The 26924-nt window shown below is 43.4% G+C and overlaps 1 protein-coding gene across 1 annotated transcript; it reads left to right on the top strand.

Annotated features, from left to right (window-relative positions):
* Window positions 1–17762: 17762 nt before the first annotated feature.
* clpp (caseinolytic mitochondrial matrix peptidase proteolytic subunit) lies at window positions 17763–26646 on the top strand. Its single transcript, XM_080512243.1, has 7 exons — window positions 17763–17881; window positions 19300–19401; window positions 21842–21913; window positions 21997–22093; window positions 22257–22444; window positions 22528–22633; window positions 26331–26646. The coding sequence occupies exons 1-7, from the start codon at window positions 17870–17872 to the stop codon at window positions 26549–26551; spliced, it is 798 nt and encodes a 265-aa protein (XP_080368369.1). The 5' UTR covers window positions 17763–17869; the 3' UTR covers window positions 26552–26646.
* The last annotated feature ends 278 nt before the right edge of the window (window positions 26647–26924 follow it).

Genomic DNA, 26924 nt, shown 5'->3' with positions numbered 1-26924 from the left:
TTGACTTATGGAGAGCTGAAGCTCACTCAGACAAAGCTTTTTCATTTTGTCATATGTCCACCATTTTTTTTCTTCTCTTTTGGATAATCATTTTCTGTTTGAAACTTTAAACCCAAATGTTGATTCTCTGACATGACAGATTGTTTTAGGAGGAGACTTTAATGTCATTCTAAATTATGAAATTGATTGGTGTCCAAGTAGCCATGAAGAAAACTTTATTTTTAAAATGAAAAACCTCAAATTTAACAAATCACCTGGAAGAAGATGAGCTTACATCTGATTTTATTAGATGTTTTCAGCAGAACTTGCAACCTTTCTCCTCAATGTTTTTATTGAGAGTACAAACAATGAGGAACTCACTTCTTCATTTGCCAAGGCCTAATAACTCTCACCCCAAAGCCCCAAAAGATTACTGATTTCATTGCTTAATAATGATTACAAAATGTTTGCAATATCTTTGACCAATAAATTAAACAAAGTCCAAAATTAAGTAATTGCAGAATGATAGAATATCTTTATGTCCGGTAGATACGTAATTGATTATATCACAAGGATTCAAGCATAATTTTTTGTTTGAAGTGCTTAATTTATTTGGTTTTAGAGAGCAATTAAAAAAAAATAATAAATCACTCACTTTATATACCTCCTACAATAGGGTTCCCATTTTTGCATTTTTATTTTTACTTCAGATGCATATTTTAGCCTATTGCATTAAAAAAAAAAGTATTTTAAAAGGTATTTCAATAGCAGGAAAGATCTTCTCTCTGAGTCAGCTAGCAGATGATAACACTGTTTATACAGGACATATCAAAATAATACTGCAGTTGAAATTATAGATAAGTTCTCAGCAGCGTATGGTGTCAAACCTCAAGAAATGTAGTAGGAGGGCGACCAAGCGAGGCAAGGTAGTCCACACTGAAGGGGTCTCACTCCCAGAAGGAACAATAGCAGACATTGAGGACAGTTACAAGTACCTGGGAATACCACAGGCAAATGGCAACCTTGAACAGGCAACAAGGAAAGCGGCAACGGCCAAATACCTCCAGCGAGTGAGGCAAGTCCTAAGAAGCCAGCTCAATGGCAAGAACAAGTCCAGGGCAATAAACAGCTACGCCCTGCCAGTGATCAGGTACCCTGCAGGTATAACAAGGTGGCCAAAGGAAGAGATACAGACCACAGATGTTAAGACACGAAAGCTCCTTAACATGCATGGTGGGTTCCATCCCAAATCCAGCACCTTGAGACTGCATGCTAGCCGTAAGGAAGGAGGCCGAGGACTAGTGAGCGTGAGAGCCACTATCCAGGATGAAACATCCAAGCTCCATACGTACATCAAGGACAGGGCTCCAACGGATGACATACTCAACGAAAGTCTCAGACAATGGCGAGATGAGGAGGTGCTGGAAGAGGGACCATCATGGGAGGACAAGCCCCTACATGGGATGTACCACCGGAACTTAACTGAAGTGGCTGATCTCAAGAAGTCCTCCCAATGGCTAGAGAGGGCTGGCCTACAGGACAGCACAGAGGCCCTCATCCTGGCTGCACAGGAGCAGGCTCTGAGCACCAGAGCCATAGAAGCCCAGATCTACCACACCAGACAAGACCCAAGGTGTAGACTGTGCAAAGAGGCACCTGAGACCATCCAGCACATAACTGCAGGGTGCAAGATGCTGGCTGGGAAAGCATACATGGAACGCCATAACCAAGTGGCTGGCATAGTGTACCGAAACATCTGTGTGGAGTATGGGCTGGAAACCCCAAGGTCACAGTGGGAGACACCCCAAAGGTGGTGGAGAATGACCGAGCCAAGGTCCTGTGGGACTTCCAGATACAGACAGACAGGATGGTAATGGCGAACCAAGCAGACATCGTGGTGGTTGATAAAGGGCAGAGGAAAGCCGTGGTGGTGGATGTAGCAATACCAAGTGATGGAACATCAGAAAGAAGGAACATGAGAACCTTGAGAAATACCAAGGGCTCAGAGAGGAGCTGGAGAGGCTTGGAAGGTGAAGGTGGCAGTAGTGCCCTCGGGGCAGGAACCCCCAAGCTCCCAGGCCTCTGGTAGAGGACCAGGACCCTCAAGCTCCCAGGCCTCTGGTAGAGGACCAGGACCCTCAAGCTCCCAGGCCTCTGGTAGAGGACCCGAGCTTGGAATAGAAAAACAGGTGACCGCCCACGGAGGGCGAGAGGGGAATAAAAAAAATACAAAAAATACAAAATACAAAAAATGATATATATGAAGGAGAGGCACAGAGTTCATTTCTTCAATAGTGAATTTAATGATCAGACAAGCAAGAGATTGCAAAAATGCATATAAAATGCTACAAAATTTCATATATCAGAGATACGAGCTTGGTCCGTTCTTCCTTGCAGACCCAAGCGTGCAGCCTGGCCTTGCAGCGAAGAAGGGTGCAGCTGCAACGCGCGGTTGTCATTTATGCCTTGCATACACTATCCTAAACTCACATTGGTCAGTTCCTAGTGATGTATGCGTTGCAATGGTGAAGTTGCTATTCTCTTTGTCTGACTCCAAACTGCTTCAACCTGTTTTTTCTCAAAGCTTGACGTTCTGTGGGACAAAGTGACCTCTGACCTCTTATCTGTCGAATCCCATCTTACCTTTACCATGTTTTTAAATGTGCCTCCCTATCTCTCGAAACTCAGCTTACCTTGAACATGTTTATAAAAGTGGAGAGCTGAGAGACGTCTCCAACCAACTTGGAAAGTCCCGAGCAGTAATTTATAGCTGTGCTCTGTGCTAAAACACCAGCTGTGTAAAAACACAACTGAATACAATATGGTTTCAGTTGTCACACACAAAACAAATATTTAACTACTGTATTCCTTCAATGTATATATGCTTGTTAGGCCTCGGATCTCCGACATGGCCTCAGAGTGGCTGAAGAGTGGTTTGAGCAGTGAGTAAAATCAGTGATGAGTCAGCATTGTGGGTGGTCCACATCTTTCTTTCTGTTATTTTCACAAGTGCCCAAAACAAAAACTTACAAAGTGCTAAAAATGCATTGGAGGATTGAGGAGTGTGTCTTCTCCAGCAGCAGAACAGTGAATGATGTACAAAGGCGCCTTAAATAAACTTCCCTGAACTGGGTGAAACCATTAAAACTCCATAGGTAATAAAAGTTAACATTAGTGTCTAAAAACCAAGTTAAAATCCTCCAAACCAAAACCCTAACTATAACTTAATGAAACAAAACTCCTGTTAACCAATACCTCTAAAACCAAACACCTAAATAGTCAATTAAATCCTAAACCCTACTAAAACTATGTGCAACACCCCCGCTTGCTCCTCCTCTTGGTTCAGCCCGGAACCTTCCTCAAACGTGTCTGTTCCAGGGGGAATATTTTACTGGGACACCAGCCTGAACACAAGACAAGGTAAGTGGAAACTCCTCACACACCACATCCTCAAACATTCACAGCACACATCAACAACTAAAAGAATAAGATAGTCTTAAATACACATATTGCACATTGCTCCATTCATTGTTGTGTTTCTCCACAGGTGTCCGGACCTATCCACAACAGAAGACTCAATAAATAAGTTAAAACAACAATTGTGTGCAAATCCATTCATATATGTGCAAATATCTTTATCTTAAACTGCTGTGTGCTTCTTAAAGTGCTGATGAACCTTTTAAAGTGCTGATTAAAGTGCTGTGAGTGCTTACAATAAAGGAATGAGCTTCCTGTTGGTTACGATGCTGAAACTGTGGGTTAGCTTGTTTCAATCTATTCTACAGTCACATGTTGTCAGTATTTCTCAGTGTGGTGGAGGAGACATGAGAGGAATGAAGGGTGAAGGAATTACACGTGAACAATCCAGCCTGTGTCACCTGATAAAATGTGCTGGTCCATGTTATACATGCAATATTTGGTTTATTTCTACAATAGTATTCTTGAGTCAGTTGTAATCTAAGTCTATATGGTGGAACATGTGATTTCTCAGTCTCAGTTGGACTAATAGCTGGTGGACAAGCTGTAAACAAAGTCTCGCTCATGGCAGCTGCTACCAGTTCACTGGTGGACAGGAAAATGTTAGGTAAATTTGTACTTTATGTTTATTATTAGTACTTGATATAATGGGAATTAACATTTTGTAAGTTATCGTTGTTTCATGCATGTCTATTATAACCACTGTTCACTGGTTCACACCTGCAAGGGCACGAGTCTTTGTATTATTGAAACTGTACCACTCTGAGACTCTTCAAGGTCTCTGGCCTCTGGGCCGGGGGACATCTTATCTGAGACTCCTGCTTCAACTGTGTGAACCATATAGAAGTGTAACCACACACACACACACACACACACACACACACACACACACACACACACACACACACACACACACACACACACACACACACACACACACACACACACAGGCCTGGAAACCAGTGTTAACCTGCTTTGTCTGTGTATGAAAATGTAACCGCCTACTCTAACTTTGAATAAAACTGGGCAGAGAAATGAAGATCGGGGCAGATCGGTGAACTTCAGCTCCTGAGGTGAATTCATTTCTCTGTCCTTGTACAAGCTGACTTATTGTTTTGACTCTTTATTGCTCTCGATACTGGGGTTGTCTCTCTTTTCATTCTTACAGGTTTTGAACCTAACAATTGGTCCTTCGAGCCGGATCCCAACATAACCCGTTCCCTGGAGGGAGTTCAAACGGACGGCTGTCTACGTGCACGGCAAAGGACCAGGTCCTTTGTGAAAAACTAAGACCTGCAGGTTACCATTACCTAGCAGGCCAGCTGACTTAGGTCCAGAACTTCCTGCCAGAGGCGGGCTTGACGGGATCCGAGGATAACCCAGAGAGAGTAAGTGATGACTAGACTGACGACAAGAGTGAATGAATATTGATCCTAATATTCACTGGATATTTAGTGAAGCTGGTGTAGTGAAGGTACAGAAAATTAAACAACTGGAGATAAAATTAAATTATAATCGGAGGAACAGGTACTTGATTAACCCAATCATTTTAGGCAAGACTTAATATCCAGAAGAAATAGTTGTCCGCGAGTAAGCGCCCACGAAATAGTTGTCCGCGGGTAAGCGCTATAGAAATAGTTGTCCGCGAGTAAGCGCCCACGAAATAGTTGTCCGCGGGTAAGCGCTATAGAAATAGTTGTCCGCGAGTAAGCGCCCACGAAATAAAGACGTCCGCGGGTAAGCGCTATAGAAATAATTGTCCGCGAGTAAGCGCTATAGAAATAAATGTCCGCGAGTAAGCGCCCACGAAATAAGTTGTCCGCGGGTAAGCGCTATATAAATAGAAACAAAGAGTACTCGAGTGACTGTGACTGACCAAAGGACTGTGTGTATGAAGAGAAATTATTTTCGAAACCCAGACGATCGGTTAACGGTGACAACTGAGCTCTATCTGGGGAGTAAAAGTAATCTCTTATTGCTGACTCATAAGGTGAAATTGTGGGAGAATCTAAAACTGCTCTTACTCCTGTGATAGAACACCTAGTGGAAGACCGGAGTGAACAACAGGTTTGCCCTAGAAGCTTGTCTTTCAAGGAGGAAGTAGCGGGTCCATGAGACATTTTCTCTCCATGAGATCGCACTTGCAAAAGAAAAAAAAAAACGGTAATGTGTCAATGATCGATTCAAAAAGACTGGAAGATGAACACTAAAATTGGTTCGGGACTACTTTAGTGTGTTTAGTGAGGAAATAAACTTATCAAGTTATTTGGAATTTAAATTTAAAAAATCTATAAATAATAGATCTATAAATAAAATTGCTAAATTAACTGAATAAAATAAATGGATGAAATAAAGGAATCCTTGAACAAATACTTTGGGTGTATATGCATGAAGCAGAGCTCCTCCTTATCAAACAGCTGTTATGGAGACCAAGGAATTTGAATGAAAACACAAATCCACAGCTCCGATCCCATTCTGCTTCTACCAGACGTTGCTGGTGGAGGAATGAGAGGCTGTGGAGGCGGTAGATTGGACTACAAACATGGAAACTCTCAACGTAATGACGAACATAAAATTTAATAAAATTATTCTCAATTTCTTAAGATAATAGATTGTTACCTTTGCATAAACAAAATAATGATTATCAGGCATAATCTGGATAGTTTATGATGTGCTGCTATAACGGGACATGGAAGATCTCATGTCTCAACAGGAGGGAAGACACACATCATAAACGGATTTCTAATCACTTGAAAACATTTACCCCAAATCACATGCACTGCCTCTGTATGTACAAGGAGGTGGGAGGAGCAGCCTCTGTGGAGCACTGCAGGCTTCATTGGTGCTGTTTCACCCACTAACGTTGAAAGTACTGCACACAGTGTCTGTGATATTACTTCAAAACAAACTATCTTATCATGCCAGACATGACAGTTTGACTGTCTACCAAAAACGTACATCCTTGACCAGATTTAAAAGGTGCGTTTAACAAAATCAGATTTAACAATATTTATAGATCATATAAAAAGAACACAGATGGTTCAAATGTCAAAAAGCAATGTATTTGCAGATTAACCAGCCAAAGAAGTGGTAAAATTAAACCAAGAGCTAGATATTTATCTTCGGAATACAGGAGTAGATGAAGAAGTATTAAATGTAGATATGCAAAACCCGGTTCCAAAACAGAAAAACAATATTGGAATAGAAAAATAGAATAAAAAATGAATGAATGAATTAATTAATAATAAAAAAAAAAAAAATGTAGCATAGCAGAAAGAGAGTATCTATTTCTGACCAGAAGGAAAACCTACTCCCAAAATCACTATATAAATAAGCAGCAATAATGAGCCATGGGCTTCGCCATGCCTCAACAGGAGGGATGGTACACTAATAAATAAAAAATTATAATAAAAAAATAATAATTTTTGAGCAGTATGTATAATCTGTATAAAACAGAAGACAAAAAAGGAGGTAAATTTCCAAAACCAGAATAGTGATAATAGATGCATTTTCTAAATGGATAGAACTATTTCCAACATAACATCCAGATACTGTAACATTAGCAAAAGCACTTTGCAAAAATTATAATCCCAACATACGGAATAGCAAAAACAATTTACAGCGATAATGGAAGCCATTCGGTAAACAAATTCACATAGAAGGTATCAGAAAATTTAGGAACAAAATAAAATAAAATAAAAAAATCGTCGTGCTTTTGTCCATGAAGAGCTGGTTTAGTGGAAACATATTCAAAATAGCAGAAAGGCAAACTTAGATACATTTATCACATTGTAAAAATTCATCACTGCTGAGTCTCCGACCCCACCTAACGAGCAAAAGACTGATAATAGGGTGGATTCAGACGTTTAGAGCCTGGGGAGACCTGAAAGTCAGCAGAAGAACCATTACAAGCCGTGAAGTGACTTAGCGGAAGCCGAACTGAGCAGTAATGACAAAGTCAAACGGTTGTGTGGTCCTCCGGACCCTAACCGTCATAGCAATCGCAATAATGCTTTTTGCCTTAGTGTGGTTCCTGTGGGAACCGCCTCAACACAGCGAAAGAAACCAAACCAGACCAAACACACTACCAGCCATTTTTCTAGAATAGTGTTTTTAACTGATGTAGATTTAATCTAACAAGTAAAATAAATGAAAAGAAACATGGTTAATATAAATTGATTAAATTAAATTAAATTAAAGTTATCACTTCCAACCAGCAGTTTTAGTTAAAAGAACTAACAGAACAGGTTCTAGTTAATGCCGTCTGCCTGGCAGACTATGTCGTCTCGTTTAAAAAGGATTTGAAAACATGTTTATTTAGGAGAGCTTTTGGTTGATGGGTATTTTTTCACTAGTGTCACTTAAATTTTACACATGTATATACATTTTATATTGTTGTTTTTACCTTTTCTCCTGTACAGCACTTTGTGATTTTTATCTGTGAAAAGCGCTTTATAAATAAATTTTACTTACTTATTTACTTACTAGGAGTAAAAGTTTCAGAAAGAGATCCTGTGGGTCTCAAAACAATTAATATCAAAGAACTGAAATAAAGGTCCAAATAATAAACCATCAGATGCAATTTAAACAGACCACCACCAGGGCAATACTTTCAAACTCCAAATTTAGTGATTCAACTTTCTACAGGAAAAAGTGTATGAACAAAGTTAATAAACCAATAAATGAACCAACCAGGAGATATGAAAATAGCTAGTCTTACGGTTCTTTACCTGTTAAAAGTCAAACTAATGCGACGGGCAAAGCCATTCCCTTTGAATTCTAATGATGATAATTAAACCTTTTGATGCATCCTCGGACTGTCACCTCAGCCTCTTGTCCTGTTGACCATCGTTCTCCAGTCCCTCAACAGACTCAGACGTTGTTTGTGGTACAAAGAGAACACCACCTGCCTGATAAGAAGTTCAGGACAGACCGTGGGTTCTCTGCAGAGATTGTTGTGAGACATCAGAAATACCACAGACGACGAGCACGAGGTGGAAACATGACCTTCTCACGAGACGATGTTTTGTCCAGGACAGTTCTCATGAGAGACGCTGACAGAGGAGAACAGGAGGAGCACAGTGGCCCAACTGGAGATGCTCTTAGGTGTTTTATAATGATATAAAATAGGAGATAAATGGAAAATACTTTAAATTAAAAGCAATGTTGAATTAAAGGTAAAAGATTATTTAATGTTTTCTATTTCGGGGGAATGGCAATAAATAGATAATGTTTTCTATTTCTTTTATAAAAGGGGGAATGGCAATAATTATATATAAAAGCAATAAAAAACATGATGAGAGTTAAAAGATAATCGTCAAAAAGAAATTTGATAATAAGGAGCACATAGAATAAATTCTAATATCAGTAATGAAGTTTAAAGTCAGTATTTCTTTGGTGGTTGATCATTAATAAAATTATCGAACTGTCTAATCTGATGTGAGATGTTGCAGGTGGATCCTGATCTGATGTTGCTGCACCGCCAACAAGATCACCTTAAATTGTTTAATGTTAATAAATTAAGTTTCAATAACTGCTTAAGAGAAAAAAAAAATACTTAGGTTGCATTTAAATTAAAATTTTTAGGGAAAATAATTGTGGAGGCAGGAACAGATGCCTTAGATAGGAGGGACTTTTGATTTTTTATTTCTTTTCAGACATTGTCTCATTGTCAGCATATGACAATGTGTTGTGCTTGAACCATTAAAATTTTAGTTAATGAGTATGAGAATTATGCCAAGCGGTGAAACCGGACTAACGCCTTTTGACATAATTCATGGCAGACAGTTCAATGACCTCAGCTGCAGATGTTGAGATACTCACTTAGATTATGGGTAACTTTTGGAATGGTGATTTGTTGCTTGATGATGATTCCTCTGCTGAGTGTAAATGATGAAGATGCTATGAAAATGACCATGTTGTAGAAAATCTGACAATAAAAGTTGCAGCATGTGACAGAGTAAATTTTGGCATTCATCAACGATAAACAGGAGGGAATGTTAGGTAAATTTGTACTTTATGTTTATTATTAGTACTTGATATAATGGGAATTAACATTTTGTAAGTTATCGTTGTTTCATGCATGTCTATTATAACCACTGTTCACTGGTTCACACCTGCAAGGGCACGAGTCTTTGTATTATTGAAACTGTACCACTCTGAGACTCTTCAAGGTCTCTGGCCTCTGGGCCGGGGGACATCTTATCTGAGACTCCTGCTTCAACTGTGTGAACCATATAGAAGTGTAACCACACACACACACACACACACACACACACACACACACACACACACACACACACACACACACACACACACACACACACACACACACACACACACACACACACACACACACACACACACACACACACACACACACACACACACACAGGCCTGGAAACCAGTGTTAACCTGCTTTGTCTGTGTATGAAAATGTAACCGCCTACTCTAACTTTGAATTAAACTGGGCAGAGAAATGAAGATCGGGGCAGATCGGTGAACTTCAGCTCCTGAGGTGAATTCATTTCTCTGTCCTTGTACAAGCTAACTTATTGTTTTGACTCTTTATTGCTCTCGATACTGGGGTTGTCTCTCTTTTCATTCTTACAGGTTTTGAACCTAACAGAAATACAGAACAATAAGTTATATTTGCATTTTAACAATAGTATTGGTACATCTTACCTGTAAAAAGTAACCCCCCGAGCCCTGCTTTCTACAGTCTGTCGATTTGTACAGAAATACTCCACACAGCAGCCTGGTGTCTTGATTCTCTGCTGCTGCGGGTTGTGTTTATGGACTGGACGACAGCTGCAACCTATGCAGCGGCTACTCTTTATTATGTCTATGGCTTAGAAGAACTTATAGAACTTATCGAACATGTTGGTGGGGAAAACACAAAACACAAGACATTAGGAAAGGAGACTGCACAGTATAAAGATGAAAGTCTCAAAGTGTGAGTGTTTAGACGGTACAATTAAAATTAATTGGCTTAGATTCTTTCTGAAAAATGAAAATAGATTTTGGTTTCATATCCCCTCAAAACCTTTTATGGAAGTAGGAGGTATTAACTTCCTCCTTAAATGTGATTTTGACCCGAAGAAACTGCCTGTCAAACTCTCCTCTTTTCAACAGCAAGTCTTACTTTCCTGGAAATTAATATTTAAGCACAATTTTAGTCCCCACAGCACCCCGCTCTAGATCTCCCAATACCTGTTATTTAGGAACAAATTTTTATTTTACAGGAATTGGCTGGATCGCGTTATATGGTCAGTGATGCATATTCTTGATAATGGACATCTTTTGTTCTAAATTCAACATAAATAATAGAAAACAATAAAACACTTTAATCAAAGCAATTCCTCAGCCTTTGATCATAATGTCATATAATTTACTCATCAACCATGTTAATCCAAAGCTTCCTTCTCTATTTGTTAATGGAAAGTCTATCATTAATCCCAGTCTGCAGAACATGTTTCTTCGTTCTTTGTTTGTCAGAGAATTCTATCCTATTTCACTTTACAGAAATAGAATTTCAAAAGCACTTTTCCGAAGAGGAAGTGAACAAATTAAGTAGTAAATATATACAATTTCCTGTTGCTCCAAAAGTAAAGGAAGTTAATTTCAAATTGATCAATGGCATTTACACGTCCAAGACTTCATTTTGGTTTTGAAGAAAATTCTTGCACCTTGTGTGATTGTGATATTGAGACTGTTGATCACTTGCTCTTTGAATATATATTTGTGAATACATTCTGGGAAGGGTCCGTGGACCTTCCGGCCATTCGATTTTCGTTTTGATGTCGGAGAACGTAAAACCGGAAACCATCCGATTTTCGTTTTTAAATTGAAAATTGAAAAACGGAAATCGGATGGTTTCCGGTTTCCCGATATGCGTTTCTGAAACAAAAATCGGGAAATAAAATCCGACCGTAATTCTTTATTTCAAGTTTGAGTTGCCAGAAAACCGGAAGTCGAGTCTCTTCTTCGCTTGTTGGGAGGGTAAACAAAGGCGCATTGCGTTGCTGCCCCCTTCAGTCTGACTGACTTTCACCCACCGTCTTTCTGACACTCTCGTATCAATTGAATTGTTAAAACTTCTTAAAATGTGTTTGGACGGTTGCGCCAACCTCATGGTGGAAATGCACGCCAACGGCATGACTTGTGGTGAAATCTCTGCACACCTGTGCAGTCAGTTTAGCCCTATCAGAGGTTTTTCTGAGAGAAATGTGCGACGATGGCTCTCCAAACGAGGATCTCCAACTTCGTGACGGACGACCAACTCCAAGCTGAAGTTGCTTCAGCTACTGCTGAGGTGAGTAGAGTTGGACAAGATTAATTTATGATATAAATGATTAAACTCTCGGCTTTTCGTTGGTCAAACTGCAGTCTCACAGCGCCCCCTACTGTCAGAAGTAGCACACTGGCATATTGTCGTGAAGCACATTTCAGGAGAGAAAAATACACATTTAAACAAAGGGCAGGGTTAATTTGTAGTTCCAATAAGATTAACACATTTAAAACAAACAAACAACTAATGATACCATTTTGTGTATTGGTTAATGGTTCATAATATAATACACAAATGTAATATTGGTGTTCTCCTGGATAGTATTACTCGTAACAACCTGATACTGCTCTTTATGCAGTTGTGTGTCATTTTCATCATCTTTCATTAGAAATGGGTTATTTGAACTGATAGGTTGGGCCAACATATGGGAGGAAAATGATGACGGTTCCTCTCTTCTAAAGGCAGACATGCCAGTGAAAGGAGAGTGGGAGCCACCTTACAACTGTTTAACCCTCAACACCATGAAGCTCGTCAACATGGAAGCCTTTTTTCAAAATAATCATTATTAAAATGGTCAGATTTCTAAAGCTTTTATTATTTTTCTTTCTTTAAGGGAACCCGGAACCTCAATCCTGTCCCGTACAGGGCTGACTACTTTGGTCACAACTCCATATTGACCAAAATGAGAAGTTGGTGATGTTTGGAGTTCCCATGTTGGAGCCATTGATGGATACAGTGGGAAATTGGCAGCCCATTCCACCATGGCAGTTAAAAACAACCTCAAAATATATGACGAGGTGTATTGGTATGGTATTACATATTGCAAGTAATTCCAAATTGGTTTTGTTCCAATGGAAACCAGATTTTACATTGAGGTTTTATGCCAACTTGTTGTGAAAAGTCAGCATGACGTTAGACCCTGTTTTGTTTTGTCCCTAAACACAAACATATAAGCATGTTCACATCTCATATTGTGTTGTGTCGTTGTTAAAGGGAGGCAGTGTTGAAGTCCGGGTTGTGGGATCAGCTTGGAGCAGACTGTGGGACAGAGTTTGACCTGATATGTTCATGCAGGAGAAACTATCTGCTACAGGTTGAACACAGAAAGTCCAGGCTTCCTGCAGACGCCATCAACATCGGTAGGTTGTCTTTGTTGCTCTTCTTTTTCTGAACGGTACATTGAGAAATTGACTGCATTGTTGTTTACATGCACTCATGTTATTCATGATACTCAATTATGTTTTTTTTTTTTTTTTGTCTTTACTTTCAGAACCACCGCATTGAGAGGATGTGGGTCGAGATTTGTATATTCTTCTTACTGTGACCTATTAAAGTTGTTGAACTGAAATTAGATTTATATTAAATAAAAAGTATTTGAAAATGCTATTGTCATGTATGCTTGGCTTTATAGGTAAACAACAGAGTCAACTATAAAATAAAGGCCTGCCTGACACATCTGCAGGATCAAGAGGTCATCAGTCTGCAAGATGGGCATGTCAGGTTCTGTGTTTCAGCCATGGTATGTCAGGTTCTGTGTTTCAGCCCTGTTATGTCAGGTTCTGTGTTTCAGCCCTGGCATGTCAGGTTCTGTGTTTCAGCCCTGGCAGGTCAGGTTCTGTGTTTCAGCCCTGGCAGGTCAGGTTCTGTGTTTCAGCCCTGGCAGGTCAGGTTCTGTGTTTCAGCCCTGGCATGTCAGGTTCTGTGTTTCAGCCCTGGCATGCCAGGTTCTGTGTTTCAGCCCTGGCATGTCAGGTTCTGTGTTTCAGCCCTGGCATGTCAGGTTCTGTGTTTCAGCCCTGGCATGCCAGGTTCTGTGTTTCAGCCCTGGCATGCCAGGTTCTGTGTTTCAGCCCTGGTATGTCAGGTTCTGTGTTTCAGCCCTGGCATGTCAGGTTCTGTGTTTCAGCCCTGGTATGTCAGGTTCTGTGTTTCAGCCCTGGCATGTCAGGTTCTGTGTTTCAGCTCTGGTATGTCAGGTTCTGTGTTTCAGCCCTGGTGTGTCAGGTTCTGTGTTTCAGCCCTGGTATGTCAGGTTCTGTGTTTCAGCCCTGGTATGTCAGGTTCTGTGTTTCAGCCCTGGCATGCCAGGTTCTGTGTTTCAGCCCTGGTATGTCAGGTTCTGTGTTTCAGCCCTGGTGTGTCAGGTTCTGTGTTTCAGCCCTGGCATGTCAGGTTCTGTGTTTCAGCCCTGGCATGCCAGGTTCTGTGTTTCAGCCCTGGCATGCCAGGTTCTGTGTTTCAGCCCTGGTATGTCAGGTTCTGTGTTTCAGCCCTGGCATGTCAGGTTCTGTGTTTCAGCCCTGGTATGTCAGGTTCTGTGTTTCAGCCCTGGCAGGTCAGGTTCTGTGTTTCAGCCCTGGCAGGTCAGGTTCTGTGTTTCAGCCCTGGCATGTCAGGTTCTGTGTTTCAGCCCTGGCAGGTCAGGTTCTGTGTTTCAGCCCTGGCAGGTCAGGTTCTGTGTTTCAGCCCTGGCAGGTCAGGTTCTGTGTTTCAGCCCTGGCATGTCAGGTTCTGTGTTTCAGCCCTGGCATGTCAGGTTCTGTGTTTCAGCCCTGGCATGCCAGGTTCTGTGTTTCAGCCCTGGCATGTCAGGTTCTGTGTTTCAGCCCTGGCATGTCAGGTTCTGTGTTTCAGCCCTGGCATGCCAGGTTCTGTGTTTCAGCCCTGGTATGTCAGGTTCTGTGTTTCAGCCCTGGCATGTCAGGTTCTGTGTTTCAGCCCTGGTATGTCAGGTTCTGTGTTTCAGCCCTGGCATGTCAGGTTCTGTGTTTCAGCTCTGGTATGTCAGGTTCTGTGTTTCAGCCCTGGTGTGTCAGGTTCTGTGTTTCAGCCCTGGTATGTCAGGTTCTGTGTTTCAGCCCTGGTATGTCAGGTTCTGTGTTTCAGCCCTGGCATGCCAGGTTCTGTGTTTCAGCCCTGGTATGTCAGGTTCTGTGTTTCAGCCCTGGTATGTCAGGTTCTGTGTTTCAGCCCTGGCATGTCAGGTTCTGTGTTTCAGCCCTGGCATGCCAGGTTCTGTGTTTCAGCCCTGGCATGCCAGATTCTGTGTTTCAGCCCTGGCATGTCAGGTTCTGTGTTTCAGCCCTGGTATGTCAGGTTCTGTGTTTCAGCCCTGGCATGTCAGGTTCTGTGTTTCAGCCCTGGTATGTCAGGTTCTGTGTTTCAGCCCTGGCAGGTCAGGTTCTGTGTTTCAGCCCTGGCAGGTCAGGTTCTGTGTTTCAGCCCTGGCATGTCAGGTTCTGTGTTTCAGCCCTGGCAGGTCAGGTTCTGTGTTTCAGCCCTGGCAGGTCAGGTTCTGTGTTTCAGCCCTGGCAGGTCAGGTTCTGTGTTTCAGCCCTGGCAGGTCAGGTTCTGTGTTTCAGCCCTGGCATGCCAGGTTCTGTGTTTCAGCCCTGGCATGTCAGGTTCTGTGTTTCAGCCCTGGCATGTCAGGTTCTGTGTTTCAGCCCTGGCATGCCAGGTTCTGTGTTTCAGCCCTGGCATGCCAGGTTCTGTGTTTCAGCCCTGGTATGTCAGGTTCTGTGTTTCAGCCCTGGCATGTCAGGTTCTGTGTTTCAGCCCTGGTATGTCAGGTTCTGTGTTTCAGCTCTGGTGTGTCAGGTTCTGTGTTTCAGCCCTGGTGTGTCAGGTTCTGTGTTTCAGCCCTGGTATGTCAGGTTCTGTGTTTCAGCCCTGGCATGCCAGGTTCTGTGTTTCAGCCCTGGTATGTCAGGTTCTGTGTTTCAGCCCTGGTGTGTCAGGTTCTGTGTTTCAGCCCTGGTATGTCAGGTTCTGTGTTTCAGCCCTGGCATGTCAGGTTCTGTGTTTCAGCCCTGGCATGCCAGGTTCTGTGTTTCAGCCCTGGCATGCCAGGTTCTGTGTTTCAGCCCTGGTATGTCAGGTTCTGTGTTTCAGCCCTGGCATGTCAGGTTCTGTGTTTCAGCCCTGGTATGTCAGGTTCTGTGTTTCAGCCCTGGCATGTCAGGTTCTGTGTTTCAGCTCTGGTATGTCAGGTTCTGTGTTTCAGCCCTGGTGTGTCAGGTTCTGTGTTTCAGCCCTGGTATGTCAGGTTCTGTGTTTCAGCCCTGGCATGCCAGGTTCTGTGTTTCAGCCCTGGTATGTCAGGTTCTGTGTTTCAGCCCTGGTGTGTCAGGTTCTGTGTTTCAGCCCTGGTATGTCAGGTTCTGTGTTTCAGCCCTGGTATGTCAGGTTCTGTGTTTCAGCCCTGGCACGTCAGGTTCTGTGTTTCAGCCCTGGCACGTCAGGTTCTGTGTTTCAGCCCTGGCATGCCAGGTTCTGTGTTTCAGCCCTGGTATGTCAGGTTCTGTGTTTCAGCCCTGGTGTGTCAGGTTCTGTGTTTCAGCCCTGGTATGTCAGGTTCTGTGTTTCAGCCCTGGTGTGTCAGGTTCTGTGTTTCAGCCCTGGTATGTCAGGTTCTGTGTTTCAGCCCTGGTGTGTCAGGTTCTGTGTTTCAGCCCTGGTATGTCAGGTTCTGTGTTTCAGCCCTGGTATGTCAGGTTCTGTGTTTCAGCCCTGGTATGTCAGGTTCTGTGTTTCAGCCCTGGTATGTCAGGTTCTGTGTTTCAGCCCTGGCACGCCAGGTCGCCAGCGTTGGCATCTGCCAGTTTGTTGACTCCTGGAATGCCCACAGAGTGCCAGGTAGTTTAATTTTCATGCTTCTTGGATTGGTTTATCCATCTTTATTCATGATGGTTTAAGGTCAAACTAGCGATCAGCCACTAGGAATCATGACCACGACGTCCTGCAAACAAGTTGTTTCAGTTGCTAGCATGCTAACCTTGTGTCTGCATTATAACGTGTTGCAGGAAGAGGGATCCCAAATGTTCTGGCCTCAGGTGGCTCTCCAGTCAAGATGCCAGAGAACCTGCTGCCTTGTGCATCTGGAGCAACAGACTGGTACGATGCAGAGAAAGGTTCCTCCCTGACCAGGGTCTCAGGCTTTGGAGTCGACCCTTTCATCACCGATGAGGCGAGACGACAGGCTGGACGACGATATTCAGAGGCATTTGAGGACGTCACTCCTCTGTCCGATGGCATCGCCAATGACAACCTGACGCCTTTTCTGGATGCTCTGCAACACCTTATTAGTGTCAGCAGTGAAGAAAAAAAGCAAAGGGAAAGGACAACATCTGAGTCCAACAAAATATCCATTGTCTGTGAGAATGTGTTCTGCCAATAAAGGTAGTTCAAAAAAAAAGTTTCTGCTTCGTCTTTTGATCTTGTTTCTTTTGTGCAGCACAATTTATTAAGACAACTTTGTTCATGAATTTAGAAAGGAATCAAAAGCAACATATTTAACCAATGCCTAGGATTTGAAATAAATATGAATTTATTCCATATTTTTTCAAAAAACATTAATTTATTCTAAATTTAATTAAACAGTAAAGTGTAACAGTAGGCTCAAAGTGCATGGTAAAGGTAAGTCAAATTTGGAACAATGTCGTGCAACAGCAGGAAAAAACTATGTACATAAAACATCAGAACTACAACAGTAAGGTTAATAAAGGGCTATGTTTCAATTTAAAAACGAAAAACATCAAATCGATAAACGAAAATCGGATGGTTTCCGGTTTTTCGTTCTCCGACATCAAAACGAAAATCGATTGGCCGGAAGGTCCACGGACCGGGAAGACTTTCAATTCTGATGTTAATCTAAATTAACATTCCCATCTCATCTGGACAAAAATAATGTTTTATTGAGAATAGTTATAGCTGATAGCCTGCAAGACCTAACATTGAATGTTTTACTGATGATGGGGACGTTTTTCATTCACAGAAATAAATATATGAAGATATGAAGGTTTATAATTTGTAAAATAATGTAAACTCAATGAAAACCCCAGTGTATGTATTTTTTAAATGATTATTTCTTTTAGTTTCTGTTTGTTTTGTTCAGTTCTATCTTAAGGTTGTTAAGTGGATGTGTGTGTTCAAGTTGATTGTATTATCAAAGTTATTATCATTGCTTGGAAGTTGTGTTAATAAAAAAAAAAAAATGTCGGCGGAAAAAAGAACAGCGAAGTACTGCTTCCGGTTCAGGTGGGGGTCAGACGTGTCAGTACTTCCAGTTGAGCAAGGGTCAGTGTGAAGACTGAAGCTTGAAACACTTTAAAAGCTTCAAACATGTTGTTACGAGTGAGTACTTCCAGCGGTTTCCCCGTTCTATCTCCCGCTGAGCCGTGTGAGTGTGTGCGGAGTGTTTTCTAGTCCTGCTTGCTAGCATCATGTCGCGTGCGTCCGCCGGCCGCTTGTGTTACGTCACCTCGAACTCCAACCTTACAGTTACTCTAATATTACAAACAAATACTCAGATTACAGCTTCTGATACTTCAGTCGGACTGAAATTTCGCTCGTTAAGTCGCGTTAAACTACGACAGAAACCCTGTGGAACACAATAACGTGTGTAGTTTTCTCAGAGGTTACACAACATGATGAATGTGTCTGAAATAATCTCTTCAACAATCAGTGGTAAAATAAAATAAAATAAATGTAATCTATAAAATATAGCTCTCATTTCAGGTCTAACGGGAGAAAAATGATTTGAATAAAATTCTTCCATAAACAATCCAATCTAAATATATCTTACTGGTGTTTGTGAATGAAATGAACCTAACCTCACACGTAGTAAATGGATTTTACTCGTAAAGCGCTTTTCTACTGCTTGAACAGTCTCCAAAGCACTTTACATCTTAATTCACATTCACACAGCAATGGAGGCAGCTGCCATGCAAGTCCATGCACTGGGAGCAGTTTGGGGTTCAGTGTCTGGCTCAAGGACACTTCAACAGGTGGAACTAGGGTATTGAACCTTCCAATTGGGAGACGGCCACACCCACCACAAAAAAGTAGTTCAACAAATAAAAAAAGATGCATATTGGATTTTTAGTTTGATGCATTTCTATCATTGTGAGCTGTGAGGGCTTCTTCACCCTGATTACACATCAGTTCCAGTTTTGTAGCTGCTGCTCTCACTTCATGTTGTGTGTGTAAATAGTTTTGCTTCAGTTCCTCTGTAAAGCAGCATTTTGGTGGTTAGTGTTCAGATGAGAAACGAACTGGTCCCACATGTGAGTCTAATAGAGCTGCTCACAATAGAACACAGTCCTGAAGATTCAGAAGTCCATTTGTTTTTACATCCATATTGTTTGTCTTTCAGTCAAATCAACTCAACCTGCACATTAAATGCAAAGAAAAATGCCACTGAGTAAAATTATGCCCGTAACACTGTTTCATCCAGTTTATCACAATAAAAAATTCTTTGTTCATTAAAATGAACGAGTTCCATGAAGGCTTTGAGATGCATAATTGTCAGATCGATCCCTTTATCGGATGTAAAGTCTCAAATAAAGCCAATGCATACATTAACATTGTCAACCTTTTAACCACATCATTGATTTTATTTTTCCTCTTGTGTGTTTCGTTCATTTTGTATAGCAACTTTTATAGAAATGGGGTTATGTTGGTCATTTTCTATGATTGCCAGGCTGTTAGAGTAAAGTTTATTTCCTCCCAAAGTGACAGAACTACAAAAGCCTTTTGTTTGTGTATTTCAGAGAGCGTTGACCATTGGAGGGTTGACCCTGAAACACACCCGGTCTGTTCACCACAGTCCTGTCTGGAGGAGTCCTCTGATCCCCATCGTCGTGGAACAGACGGTGAGCGGACATTGTGTTCTGCAGGTGTAGAGAACGTCTCCCTCGAAGAAAATCCCCCAAGACTCTGATTTACGTGATTTAAGAGTTGGGGCGTCCTCAGTGAGTGAACTTGTTCAACATTTCAGGAAGTTTTTGGTTTTGGATGCTCAACACACCAAAAACCCACAACCAGATAGACAATTGTTATCACTATGTTGTTGTTTTTTTCAGTTTAGTTTATTTCAGACATGTTGGAACATAACAAAACAAAGATAACCTAACACAAACAAACAACAAACATAATAGAGCAAAGCAAATGAGACAAACAAAATGGTAAAATAGCTATTACCGTATTTTCCGCCCTATAAGGCACCTAAATACCTCAAATTTTCTCAAAAGCTGCCAGTGCGCCTTATATATGGAAGAATTGCTCTACTCCAGACTGCTATTTGACAGCTGAACAACCAGAAGCTTTTATTTTGACAACTCTAACTTCTCAACCGGATGTTCAGAGCTGACGACACTCCACACAACACCTTCATCACTCATGGTTGCACACCAACATTCTAACAAACCAAAATAAACTAGATGAAATAATGACTCCCTAAACTGGGGAACAAAAACACATAAACACAATCAACACAACACCAAGCCCAACAACAACCCACAATAACCTCCAACAACACAAAACATGAATTCCCATCATGCCTTGCATCCTGAGCATCCTGGGAGTTTCTGTTTGTGGTGTTTTAAATGCAATTATTGGGGGTTCTATTTGGTTTGTGGTGTCGGTAATAATTGTGTTGTGTTTTTGTTGCTTAGTTCATGTAGTTTAGTTTATTACCGGTAGTTGTAAGTTGTCAACCAGCAGTGAAGAAGGTTTTGTGTGTAGTGTCCTCCTGGCATAGGCTGCAGGTAGGACTATCAAAATAAAGTGCGTGCACCTCTCTGGGTGTTAGAATCAGTGGAAAATGTAACCTAATGGCTTTGAGCTATAAAGGTTGCTGACCACTGGTCTATTCCATGTACCTTATAGGGCAGTGCGCCTTATATATGAATGAAGTTGTAAATTATGTCCATCAATGTAGGTGCGCCTTATAATAGTGTGGAAAATACGGTAAATAATGGCCCAACATATTCAAAAATGAGTAGGACGAAGCAGAGCTGGTCAATGTTTTTGTTACGGTAAGGTGTGAGCTGTGTGTCGGAGGCGGAGCTGCACGGAGCTCCAAAAAACGGTAACAAGGTGCTTCATCTCAATCATGAGACCTGCAGGCGGGTCAGTGACACGTTGGTCTGGGAACATGTGCTCAGTGTGATTGTTCATATTAAGAGCAGTCTTCTGATAGTTGATCCATTTGGCAGTGAAGGTGACGGAGGAGACAAAACCAGAGGATCATTGTTATGAAGAGTTGAGTTTATTCTGTAAAGACCTGGTGTGAGAGCTGTGACGTATTTGTTTTATTCCCTGTGTTGTGAAAGGACCTCTAGTTATTGTGAAAGGACCTCTAGTTCTTTAGGCTTGTGAGGCTCATGGTGACTGTTTGGAAGAGTATTGGGGCCATTGGAGGAAAAACAAAACAAAACTCATGCGCTTCAGAAATAAGTTGAAAATCACAAAGTGGGAGCATTCATCTATCCACATGCCGGCGTGTGTGAATGCTTCTACAGAATGGGCAGGCGGCTTAATGAAGTGGTGGAACTATACTTCAGAACTGGCTTCAGCTCGTAAACAGTGCAGTTATCATCAGTATTAGATGCATGCAGCTCTCTGTCGCCTTCATTTGTACAGTACGAAGGACACAACCAGGGATCCCGGGGTGCTTATGAAGTCTATTATGATTATTAAAACAAGGTAATACTGTGTAAAGCAGTAAACAACCCAATATAGTCAGAATTCAGTGATTTAATGTGATTTCACATCCACTGGCAAATGATGAGGGATATTAAAAAAACAACAACAAAAAACAGTTTTTCTCCATGAAAAAAGAAGAAGTTGACTTTTTTTCTGAAGGGTTTATTTCATTTTTTTAACCGCTAATTTTTTTTCTTCTTCAGTGGCTCTAAAGCTCTTCCATATGAATGAGATGAACATGTAGTGAGAAACTAGTTCAGGTGGACCAGCAGAACAGGCCTAAAACGTGACGTTCTTTCATGGCGTTGGGACGTTGAAGTACTGCTGTGACCCCGGCGGGTCCTCAGTGAGCAGGACTGATGTTTCACCGGAGCAGATGTGTGGAAGTACTGATGTACGTGTGGAGAGTGAGTGCTGGCCGGGCAGAGCTGTGGCGCCTGTAGCCATGCACTGCAGTACTGCTACAGCAGGATGTGTTCACTCTCCTCACTCATCCAGCTGACGGACTCACATCTTCTGAGTCTCCGTCACTGATCATTCTGGGAGTTTGCATGTTTACAGTGTTTGAAGTGAAAACTACTGCTGGTGTTTGTTTGCTTGTTTCAGGGCCGAGGAGAACGAGCGTACGACATCTATTCCCGCCTCCTCAGAGAGAGGATTATTTGTGTAATGGGTCCTGTAAGTATCTCTGGACTTCAACGTGGCTGAGGCCTTGTGTTGTACCTGTACCTGTACCTGTACCTTTGTTCCTCCTCTTCCAGATTGATGATTCTGTGGCCAGTCTGGTCATCGCTCAGCTGCTCTTCCTCCAGTCAGAAAGCAACAACAAGCCCATCCACATGTACATCAACAGTCCCGGTGAGAGGCGCAGCATTTATTAAAACTGCGTGTGATTTCTGCTTTTTCTTGGTGTTGTATTGTGACTAAACTGTGAGAACAATCTGAGGTGTGATCCTTCGATTTGTGCCGAGACAAGCTGTCTGATGTAAAGATGGAGTCCATGTTGATTCGTCTCCCCCAGGTGGTGTGGTGACGGCAGGTCTGGCCATTTACGACACCATGCAGTACATCCTCAATCCCATCTCCACCTGGTGCGTTGGCCAGGCAGCCAGCATGGGGAGTCTGCTCCTGGCAGCGGGGACCACCGGCATGAGGCACTCACTGCCCAACGCCCGCATCATGGTGCACCAGCCTTCAGGGGGGGCCAGGGTGAGCCCTCGCAATGCTAGCCCCAGCCACTACTCTGCTGGGCCATGGAATAACCTGGGGTGTGTGTGTGTGTGTGTGCACAGGGTCAAGCCACAGACATCGCCATCCAGGCCGAGGAGATCCTGAAGCTCAAGAGGCAGATCAACAACATTTACTCCAAACACACCGGGCAGCTGCTGGAGACCATCGGTACACACGTCTGTGTAAAGTTCTTGCTGTCACACTTGCCTCTTAACACTGAAGTCTGTTCACCATGTACAGATGACAGATTGATATATACACACTACAGAATACTATTCACAGACTCATTGCTAGAGACTAAAGCTTCACATGTGCAGTTAAGGTCAGAATGATTCAGCTCCCCTGTGAAATACACATTTTGGTTCAAGAAAAACCCCAAAGTGCTGTTAAACAGACCAATAAATGTTTAGTTTGTATGCTTACATTATTTAAATTCACACACAAGTATTCCACAACACCCAGAATCTCCCGGGGTCATAGTAATCCCTCTGCTCTCTTTCTTCTCCACACTGCAGCTCTTTCTTTTCTTTGTGTGACCTGTCTTGACTTCATTCTGATGTGTTGTATTGCAGCAGAGATCTCTCCCAAAGGTTTCATGTATGTGCAGTGCAGAGATGTAGAAGCTGTTTGGTTCAAGCTTCTCGTGTCACATTGTTTTTGGTAATGAGCCCAGTTGTAAGAATTCCTCACATTAGGGGCCGTCCACACCGTGATACCGGTTCAGCTAAACCAGATGTTTCTGGCCTGTCGTCCACACCGTGATACCGGTTCTCCTAAACCAGATGTTTCTGGCCTGTCGTCCACACCGTGATACCGGTTCTCCTAAACCAGATGTTTCTGGCCTGTCGTCCACACCGTGATACCGGTTCTCCTAAACCAGATGTTTCTGGCCTGTCGTCCACACCAGGAACCTGGTTCTCCTAAACCAGATGTTTCTGGCCTGTCGTCCACACCGTGATACCGGTTCTCCTAAACCAGATGTTTCTGGCCTGTCGTCCACACCGTGATACCGGTTCAGCTAAACCAGATGTTTCTGGCCTGTCGTCCACACCGTGATACCGGTTCTCCTAAACCAGATGTTTCTGGCCTGTCGTCCACACCGTGATACCGGTTCAGCTAAACCAGATGTTTCTGGCCTGTCGTCCACACCGTGATACCGGTTCTCCTAAACCAGATGTTTCTGGCCTGTCGTCCACACCGTGATACCGGTTCTCCTAAACCAGATGTTTCTGGCCTGTCGTCCACACCGTGATACCGGTTCTCCTAAACCAGATGTTTCTGGCCTGTCGTCCACACCGTGATACCGGTTCTCCTAAACCAGATGTTTCTGGCCTGTCGTCCACACCGTGATACCGGTTCTCCTAAACCAGATGTTTCTGGCCTGTCGTCCACACCAGGAACCTGGTTCTCCTAAACCAGATGTTTCTGGCCTGTCGTCCACACCGTGATACCGGTTCTCCTAAACCAGATGTTTCTGGCCTGTCGTCCACACCGTGATACCGGTTCAGCTAAACCAGATGTTTCTGGCCTGTCGTCCACACCGTGATACCGGTTCAGCTAAACCAGATGTTTCTGGCCTGTCATCCACACGAGGCGGTTTTAGAAGTGTGAAAACAGGTTGTTTTTTTTAACACAGACCCCAGAGTGGGGAAATTCTAAAACCCTGGCTTGTGCTGTCCAACCCCCTGGGGTGTGGACGGCAAAGTCGGCAAAGATCCTCTGTGGAAAAAAGATGAGGGAATCACCCCCCCCTCCCCCCACCGCGGGCCGTGATGTCATCAAATAACCACAACAATCAGGGACTACAAGCTCCGGTGGAGCTGCAGAAGCTACTGACGCTAGCAGCAGGAGGAGCAGGGCCATAGACCTATAGAACTAGAAGCTACAGACACTAGCAGCAGGAGGAGCAGGGCCATAGACCTATAGAACTAGAAGCTACTGACACTAGCAGCAGGAGGAGCAGGGCCATAGACCTATAGAACTAGAAGCTACTGACACTAGCAGCAGGAGGAGCAGGGCCATAGATCTATAGAACTAGAAGCTACTGACGCTAGCAGCAGGAGGAGCAGGGCCATAGACCTATAGAACTAGAAGCTACTGACACTAGCAGCAGGAGGAGCGGGGCCATAGACCTATAGAACTAGAAGCTACTGACACTAGCAGCAGGAGGAGCGGGGCCATAGACCTATAGAACTAGAAGCTACTGACACTAGCAGCAGGAGGAGCAGGGCCATAGACCTATAGAACTAGAAGCTACTGACGCTAGCAGCAGGAGGAGCAGGGCCATAGACCTATAGAACTAGAAGCTACTGACACTAGCAGCAGGAGGAGCGGGGCCATAGACCTATAGAACTAGAAGCTACTGACACTAGCAGCAGGAGGAGCGGGGCCATAGACCTATAGAACTAGAAGCTACTGACACTAGCAGCAGGAGGAGCGGGGCCATAGACCTATAGAACTAGAAGCTACTGACACTAGCAGCAGGAGGAGCGGGGCCATAGACCTATAGAACTAGAAGCTACTGACACTAGCAGCAGGAGGAGCGGGGCCATAGACCTATAGAACTAGAAGCTACTGACACTAGCAGCAGGAGGAGCAGGGCCATAGACCTATAGAACTAGAAGCTACTGACACTAGCAGCAGGAGGAGCGGGGCCATAGACCTATAGAACTAGAAGCTACTGACACTAGCAGCAGGAGGAGCGGGGCCATAGACCTATAGAACTAGAAGCTACTGACACTAGCAGCAGGAGGAGCGGGGCCATAGACCTATAGAACTAGAAGCTACTGACACTAGCAGCAGGAGGAGCGGGGCCATAGACCTATAGAACTAGAAGCTACTGACACTAGCAGCAGGAGGAGCGGGGCCATAGACCTATAGAACTAGAAGCTACTGACACTAGCAGCAGGAGGAGCGGGGCCATAGACCTATAGAACTAGAAGCTACTGACACTAGCAGCAGGAGGAGCGGGGCCATAGACCTATAGAACTAGAAGCTACTGACACTAGCAGCAGGAGGAGCGGGGCCATAGACCTATAGAACTAGAAGCTACTGACACTAGCAGCAGGAGGAGCGGGGCCATAGACCTATAGAACTAGAAGCTACTGACACTAGCAGCAGGAGGAGCGGGGCCATAGACCTATAGAACTAGAAGCTACTGACACTAGCAGCAGGAGGAGCGGGGCCATAGACCTATAGAACTAGAAGCTACTGACACTAGCAGCAGGAGGAGCAGGACCATAGACCTATAGAACTAGAAGCTACTGACACTAGCAGCAGGAGGAGTGGGGCCATAGACCTATAGAACTAGAAGCTACTGACACTAGCAGCAGGAGGAGCGGGGCCATAGACCTATAGAACTAGAAGCTACTGACGCTAGCAGCAGGAGGAGTGGGGCCATAGACCTATAGAACTAGAAGCTACTGACACTAGCAGCAGGAGGAGCAGGGCCATAGACCTATAGAACTAGAAGCTACTGACACTAGCAGCAGGAGGAGCAGGGCCATAGACCTATAGAACTAGAGTTATATACAGGTTTATGAGCAGCAATCTACTTCTAAAGTTCTATGTGCTGTCTTCTGTGTTTTTGGTGTGTTTGGTGAGTCACAGCGCCCTTGATGGCCTGGCATGTGTACTACATGCCCTGAAGCCTCGTGTTGAGGTTCATAGTGACTCGTGGACAGAACTTTTTTGGAGAAGGTGGGGGCGATCAAGGATATTCTCTTAGTCGTGTAGATGTGTCCTCTGTTGTAAGGTTTGTCCAGCGCTGGTCCATGTCCTTCTTTTCATTGTCTTGCCCCGAGCCGAGCCGCCAGTGCGACCAGCACAGTCACCTCTTCCTCACCCGCCTTGTCTCTTCACCCAGAGGGCATCATGGAGAGAGACCGCTACATGAGCCCCATGGAAGCGCAGGACTTCGGCCTCATCGACCGCGTGCTGGTCCATCCGCCGCAGGCAGGGCAGGACGAGCCGGAGCTGGTGCAGAAAGAGCCGGCCGCAGCCAGCCCGCCCCCCCAGCCCGAGTCTTCCCCCCCTGAACAGGACCTCAGAAACAGCCCCCCCTCCTCCCACAAACCTGAGCCATGAGCACGCGTGTCTGTCTGTCTGTCTGTGTGTGTGTGTGTGTGTGTGTGTGCGCGCGTGCAAGAGAGAATCTATTGAATAAACAAATGAAATCTTGACCACCCTTCAGAAATACTTCTTTAATAAACTTTAAAAGGATTTAATAAACTTTAATACAGTGTGAGCAGAATTATTAGACAAGTTGTTTTTTCAGTTATTTCGTAGCAGCTGCAGCGCCCTCCAGTGGCTCAAGCCAAAGTGTTGATAAAAAGCTGAAACCTGAATATGTAAGCAGTGGTGTAAATGAACGTGGTAAAAATACTGTTACGCCCAGAATGACTTAAGTACTGTATCTGTACTTTACTTGAGTTTTTACATTTATGACTTTCACATTTAC

The sequence above is a fragment of the Blennius ocellaris genome (genome assembly GCF_963422515.1).
Source record: "Blennius ocellaris genome assembly, chromosome: 16".
Classification (NCBI taxonomy): Eukaryota; Metazoa; Chordata; class Actinopteri; order Blenniiformes; family Blenniidae; genus Blennius; species Blennius ocellaris.
Note: the sequence above shows the minus strand (reverse complement) of the source record. Positions and strands in the feature narration are given on the sequence as shown.